This window comes from Pteropus alecto, unplaced genomic scaffold (genome assembly GCF_000325575.1).
Source record: "Pteropus alecto unplaced genomic scaffold, ASM32557v1 scaffold61, whole genome shotgun sequence".
In the NCBI taxonomy this organism is placed as follows: domain Eukaryota; kingdom Metazoa; phylum Chordata; class Mammalia; order Chiroptera; family Pteropodidae; genus Pteropus; species Pteropus alecto.
This window is the reverse complement of record NW_006434835.1, coordinates 11,218,312-11,225,966: the sequence shown is the minus strand read 5'-3', so window position 1 is coordinate 11,225,966 and position 7,655 is coordinate 11,218,312. Positions and strand designations below refer to the sequence as shown.

Here is a 7,655-nt window from a genome sequence, read left to right as displayed (position 1 = left end):
CTGCCCTGGGCTAGGTCCAAATGGATGTTAGTTCCTTTCTCCATAGAGAAAATGAGAGGGAAAGTACTATAAATCACCTTGATTTCAGAACAAGTAGTCTGTTGGGTTCTAGCAAATATAAATTTTGTTTGTATTCTTTTAGGCTTATCTAATCAACTGTGTTTGGAACTGCTATAAATATATCAACAACAGAAACACACCAGAGATTGCTGTGTACCCTGCCTTTGAAGCACCTCCACAGGTGAGTGACCTTCTAATATATCAAAACTTGGCTAGCCATTATTGATTACTCCCAAGAACCTGGATCTTGACTTTCTCTTCAATGCCATGACCATGGTTTAGGGCATGAGTAACTTAAACGCACAAGATTGAGCATTTCCCTGTTGAGATCCTGGGCACATAGGTGAGAACACACCCTGCACTGCTCATCTCATCAGTGTGACGTTAGGTCTCCAAGAGTGTTGCATTTTGAGAAGTCAGAAAGCAGCAGTGTGACCCATGGCAGACTCGTAGCTTCTGGAACTTCTAAGGATGGGCGTACCATCACTTGAAGCTTGTGTTGCTTTTAGAAAACATTTATATGATCCAGAGGGGAAGCTGAGTTTCTGTGGGGCAGATGAATGCGGTGGGTCCCATGAGTATGGGAGGCTTACTGCTTGGAGCCCTCTAGGTGCTCCTGTACTATCTTCCCAGGTTTTCAACATGCGGAATATATGTGGCCCAGGTATGGTGAGCCTGTTATTCTTGGAGTCACTTAGCTTAGAATGCCACTGTTCTACATAGATGTGCCCTTTACTCCAGAAGAAATGACATACGTACCTGATCCTTTAACTATAGATTATGATGAAATTCAGGACCCAGCATCTTGTCGGAAGCTTCTTATAGCATGGTTCAGTGGGACCCTTAACCTAGATTTGCAACCCCTGGGGTGTAGTTAGCATTGGTACGTTACCAGTCACACTGGAAGGGCAGGCAGAAGCAGTGGCACATACTTCCTGTCAAGGTGTCCTGGTGGTCCCTCGGGGTCACTTCAGAAGCAGAATTCTGCCCTTCCTCCCTCCCTGGCTGTCTTGGATCAGACATCTCACCTGCATGTACATTTCCAAGTTACTAGACACCTCTTAGGAACTGCTTAGCTGATAGCTTCTTCAACTCTTCTCTGTGGGTTTGTATATCCCTATATACAATGTAAAATCTGAAGGCTGAATTATTCCAGAGAGGATTTAAAAGGAAAATTAAGTCTGATATAATTTTTATTTTTCAGTATGTTTTGCCAACCTATGAAATGGCAGTGAAGATGCCTGAAAAAGAACCACCACCTCCTTACATACCCGCCTGAAGAAGGTCTGCCTTTGTCAATAAACCCTATACCAGCTTTTTGTCTTGTTTATTTTACAGAATGCTACAATACAGGGCTTTTTAAACTTGTTTGATATAAACTACATTTTCCTTTGTTTAAGCATTTATTTTCAAACACTAACAAGCTTTTTGGACATCTATTAAAAGTCAGTTTTTTAAAAATATTATAGTTTAGTAGTTTTTGAAGACAATCTAGGTTAAGCAAGATCAAAGTGCCATTGTTTGCCTTTAATTGGGGGGTGGGAATGGGGTATTCTCTACACATTTTCTTTTTTAACTGCACTTTCTTTATATAATAGTTTGTGTTTGGGTTATTTGCTGCCCTGGATACATTCAGGAAGGCTGAATTAAATATTCAGGGAGAGTGAGTTGGGTGTAAGATCTGAAGTTTTCAGCTGTGAAAACAGGAAAAATATATAACATTTTAATTTGACTGTGGAAGATGACGGTTGCATGTTTCTAATTTGTATGTTTCCATCTTTGTGATAAGAGGCTTCAATAAATCTCTTAAAATATACTGTTGTCATTTTAAAAGATTTGTCACCCCTTTTTGTAGATAAAACCTAACATTTTCCATTACAGAAAACTCAGGTTACCAGAGTTTTTGATGCTTTGAGAATACAATGCTAGACTTTTCATTAGAGAGCATTTCTTTAATGCAGTAACTCAGAAGTATTGTTTAAAGTTGTAGGGAAGATATTATTCGAATCACAGACCAGAAATTAATATTGATGGTTTGATAGAAAAATTATATGATTAGTATAGAAGCTGTTTTTTATGTGGAGATCATTTGGTTAGGTAATGAGTTCATGAAGAACAATCCACGTTCACGCGTATCAGTTGACTTCCACAGGGGAACCAAAGGGAAAGCAGAAGCAAACTGCAGCCTGTAGACCCTATATCTAAAATTTTCTCCTGAAGATACTGCAGTTTGCATCTTGCTAAGAATGCAGCAGTGGTGGCATCACGCACATCTGCCATATAGACACATGGGTGTGTTTTACACTCTTTTAAAGGGAGACTAGAAATGCTTGGATTTTAGGGCTGTTACCACCATCACCACCAAAATAAAGAGTAAACTATATTCAGAAAAAAGGTGTTATTGCATCTGGGAGTATACCTGGTTTTAGGTAGTGGACGATAATTTACTGATACGTTTTGGTTTTAGAACATTTCAGAATCAGGGATGATGTCTGTGGGCTAGGTCTCACTTTGTTTCTGTGTAAAAACTGAAATGGAAGGTTTTTAGCTGTTGGTTTGATTTTGTAGTTCTCAGTTGAAGATACGCAGTATTTAAATATTAACCAAACTGTTATTAGCCCTTTGGCAGTGGTGGGATCACATCAGCATTTGAACATACCAGGGCCCTGCCTTCAGGGGGCTCCTTTTAGTGTTGGGAGAGGGGTAGATGCGAAGGAGTTTGTCCACTGCCTACAGCCAAGCTCAGTGGGCCCAAATGGGCATTGTTTTTCCCCTAGGGCAGAAATGATGGGCTATCACTACCTCTAATCACTACTTCATTTGAAGCAGGTTAATGTTCTATCAGAGGACACAGGCCTTAGACTTGATAGAGGACAGTCACATGTGTTAATCCCAATGATTTCTTCCAAGGAAGGGGGAAGTCGTGATAGTTAAGGAGTCGTGTTTCCAGTAGAGGGAAATGTGTTGAATATTTAACAGAATAGTTAAATATTCTGGTAAATATACCAAAATTGCCTTAAGTTATTTTTCCCCCTTCTGCTAGTTCTAAAGAAGATCTTTAGTAGATTACTTAGTATATTTGATTCTAAAATTCAGGGAAAGATAACTTCGAAAGCTAAATGTGTAAATGTTTAGTCTTGTTTTTTAAAATATGAAGCAACTTTACGTGGGTAGCTCATAAATTTCCCATTCTGACCCCCCAAGTTTGGCCCTCCCTCTGAAATTCCCACAATAATGTCTTGAGATACTGAAGCCCTCCTAAATCAGAGTCCTGTCACCCTTTCTAACTTCAGTTTTGGCTTTATCATTCAACATGGTCAACTACATAGCCTTAATCATAATTCTCTTGGCTTTCAAAACATGTTACCATCTTTTTATTCTGTTTCCTTCTATGTAGAGCCTTCTCACCTGTCTCTCCATTTGTCCATACTACTCTGTACTCTGGTTTTGGCCTTCCTGCTTCACGTTCTCCACTTTCAACACTATGAATGAGGCTGCAAAAGCTCCATAAAGTTCCAAGTCTTTCCAAGGCTTGTCAAACACTCAAGAATCCTATGCGGCCCCTGTTCCCAAAATTGAGTTCACCGGAACATGCGTTCTCCATTTCCTCATTTGATATAATGGACATGACCTTGAGGCATATGTGTGAGGTTCAATACTCAGTTCACACGCCGTGTAACCTTAAACGGAAGTTAAACTCAACCAATATATTTTGAGCATGCACTTTGTTCCAGATGTAGGGGCTGCCGTGATGGGCGAAAGAGTTAAAAGAAGAAAATCCCTGGTCTCATTTTAGCAGGGAGAGACATAATTTAAAATAAATGATATAGTTAGTAAGTTAGTGATAGAGCTATGAAAAAAAGGAAACCAGGATGAGGATTGGGGTGGGAGGGATGTCAGGAAAGGCCACACTTAGAAGGTGACATGTAGTACCTGAAGGATGAGGAAGGAAGAACGTCCAGGCAGAGGGGCCCGCTGGAGCGTGCTCGATGTGTTCAGAGAAGAGCTGGAGTAAAGTGAGTGGAGGGGAGGGAGAGTGGGAAGTGGGGGGGGGCGGCCTCGGGGGTACTGAATTGGCCGTCGTAGGTCATTGTGACTGTCTCCTCATTCTTAGTGGGATGGGAAGATGCTGGGGTTGCAAACAGATCAGAGTCCTGACAGGACTTAGAGTTCGACTTCTCCGAATCTGTTTTCTCATCTGGAGAAGGACTCTGATACCTCATAGACTTATAAATAATAAATGAGATAATTTACATGCAGACCCTAGCACCGTGCCTAGCGCATAACAAAAAAATCAGCAGATACTATAAAGGTGGGTTGTATAGGGGAGTCTGATACACCAGACTTTGGATTCAGACAGAGTTGATGTTAAATCCCAGTTCTGTCACTGATTTACCATGTGAGTGTGGCCAAGTTATTTAATCTCTGACCTTTAATTTGTACAATAACTTCCTAAGATGAAGACCGTGTATAGGGCTTGGCACAATGGTAGACTTGTAGTAAGTACTCAAAAGAATACATCTCAATATATGACATATTGAAAAATGTTAAAGTTTTTGGTAGATTCTGTAAAGGGCCATTCTCTCCTTTGATCTTTTGGCAAGTGGGCTTTTAATGAATTCGCTTTGAAGAATGATTTGTTGACTTTCCCTGCTTCCTTTCCTCTCCCACCAGGACCTATGACATAATCGCCATAACAGTTCATGTTATATTGTAACTATGTCCCTGTTAGTGAACAACTTCAAGGTGAGACCACTTTCTCTTTTTCTGTCTTAGCACAGTGATCCAAACAAAGCCGCCGGGGAGAGGGAGGGTAGTAAATGTTTACTGAATGAAACAGTTTGTCTCCACAAGTTTTATACTGCTAATAGGTTATTTTCAATATGAATTGGGTACCATCTAATGGAGGGTCTACCATACCTACATTTAAAGCTTCTTGCAATGCGAAACCAGGAGAGTTGCCTTTGATCAACTGTACATCTTTCCTCTGTTGATGTACTAATCGATCTGTTTTCCAGCCTGTGACTGATTTGTTTGCAGTCATCATGGAACTTAGTTTGTTTTAGGTCTAATTGTACCAGCCTTCCTTGTAGGCAAATGATAAGACTCCATTTACTTTCAGAGAAGGACTATGTTATAAATAAGCCCAAGAATTGTCTGAAAGAAAAAATTGTACCTTTACTTTTCTGAGGTTGCTTTGTTTTTCTGCAAAAGTCATATTTTAGTATGAGAAAGTAATTTAGAAGCAAGATGAATGTTGCCAAATAACATGGAATTCAGGTACATGAGAGAGGCCATGTGGGGCCGTTGGAATGAGCAGAAGTTCTTGAGTCAGAAGGTTGAATGACATTCAATTCCTAACTTCACCAAGCTATTATTCCCTCATCCTGGGAAATTTAACTGGAGTCTGAGCTTCAGTTTTTGTATCTGTAAAATCAAGAAGATGCAAACTCCTGACCTACACACGTCTTGGAGTTGTTCTCCGGATCAAGTGAGGTAACAGACATTCAAAGGCTGGCAACTGTAAAGCCCTGTGCAAATTTCACAAGGTGTGTGAGCAAGGAATGAGTAGAGGAAGGGCTGAAGAGGGAGAAGAAACCAGAGAAAGTAACTGCTTCTGGACTGTTAGGCGCTTTCTGTCTGTCATCACTCAGGTAGCTTGAAATCTGGACAAGTCATGAGGAAACCTAATTTACATTCCTGGCTCTCCCACCAGTTGAATGACAGTAGTAAACAACTCATTGCAAATGGACGGCCGACCAGATTCCTCCTTGCTCCGACCTTCTGAGACTCTTATTTTTGGTTAAACAGTTAAATTATCTTTTAAAGAGAAAAATAATTTAGAAAACCTACCTATGTAACCATTTAGTTACATTTCCGCTGCTCTTCCTTCCTTCCGTGGGCCACATTTCCATCTGTTCTCGTTTTTCTTCTGCCAGAGGACCTCTTTTGATGTTTTTTTTTGCAGGGTGGTTCTGTTGCTGCTGAATTCTTTTGGCCTTTGTATGTCTGAAAAGGTTTTTATTTTACCTTTATTTTCAAAAGATTTTTTTCCTGGGTATAGAATTCTAGGTTGTCGGGGTTTTTTCGTGCAATACTTTAAATATGTGCCTCCACTATCTTGTGCACATTGTCTCTTGAGAAATTCGCTGTTTTCCTTAACTTCATTTCTCCGTTGACAGCATCTTTTTTTTCCCTTCTAGTGATTAAAAGTTTTTCTCTATCACTGGCTTCGAGCACTTTGTTGATGATGTTCTTTAGTTGCACCTTTTAAAAAATGTGCAATGTACATTTAAACATATGTTCCCCTCCCCCTCCCCCCCCTCCGTGTTTCTTGTCCTTGACATTCACCAACCTTGGGTCTGTCTGTCCAAAGGTTTAGTTAATTTTGGAAATTTTTTCAGCTATTATTTCTTCAAATATCTCTTCTGTCTTCCCCTCCCTCTCTTTTGGGGATGAGGTCTGGAAAGATAAGGATAGGCTTCCTACAATGTGGTGATTTGCTCTAGGCCTTGAGAATTGAACAAGATTTGAACTGGTGGAGATGTGGGTAGAAGATTTGGTAACTTATAAAGGGATCGAGAGAGGGAAGAAGACACCAAAACTTCATGCCTGTGTGGCTGGGAAAATACTGATACCACTGGCAGAAATGGGGAATGAAGGAGAGGGGGTTTGTTAAAGAGAAAGACGGGTTCATTCTTGGACATGGTTGAGCTTGAGGTGCTTTTGTGATGTTTGAATAGGGAGTACAACAGGCTGAGTTATTAACATTCGTCTGTTGCCCAGGAGCAGCATTTAGACAAGAGACACAATTGGGAATGAACACTAGAGATGTGGTCACTGAAACCACACTGACGAACTTCCTGACAGATGGCACACGAAGGACCAAAGAAGGCCTAGTTAGTCAGACATTCCATTTCTAGCAGTTTATTCTAAGGAGAGAATAATAATTCACATCAATTCACAAAAGGAGATTCATTGAAGCACTGTTTACAATTTTAAAAGGTAGAAACTAAATGTCCCACAATGGAGAATTGGTTAAGTAAATGGAATATACAATGAAATACAGTATAGCCATTCAAAATGATATATTAGAAGACTAACCAGTAAAAATGTTCAGTATATGTTAAGTACAGAAAGTAAGTTACAAGACTGTAATATATAATGTGATCTCATTTTCAATAAAAATATGCAAATATATAAGCAGAGAAAATGCCACATAGCTTAGATTTGGGTAATAGTGTTATGGATGATCTTTATTTTCTTACTTTTGCTTATCAACATTTTCTAAATTCTCTACAGTAATATTACTTTCATAAGTAAGCAAAAAAATTTACTGTAACTTTTTAAAAGCTGACTGAGAAAAAAAATCTTGTGAATTTCCAGAATCTGTGGAATGTGGAAATCAGAAAAGGAAGTGGCAAAGGAGATAGACGTGCAGAATCAGGATTATACACCAGCCTGGTAGGTGGTGTATACACCATCTGAAGGTGGTGGCGAAATGGGGCGCCAGCCAAAAGGGAAGCTGTCTGGACTTTGAGGAGATGCCTTTGATTTGATGGTCGAGTCATTAGTGATGGCTCTTTTTTTTTTTT

General features: G+C 39.8%; 1 protein-coding gene across 1 annotated transcript in view; it reads left to right on the top strand.

The window, feature by feature from the left end:
* The window catches only part of LAPTM4A (lysosomal protein transmembrane 4 alpha), a 15,989-nt gene extending 14,113 nt beyond the window's left edge, over positions 1–1,876 (top strand). The window contains exons 6-7 of the mRNA XM_006910256.3: positions 143–241; positions 1,265–1,876. Of these exons, the coding sequence (XP_006910318.1) occupies positions 143–241; positions 1,265–1,339 (174 nt within the window). The 3' untranslated portion in view covers positions 1,340–1,876. The remainder of the gene's footprint in view (positions 1–142; positions 242–1,264) is intronic.
* Positions 1,877–7,655: the final 5,779 nt, after the last annotated feature.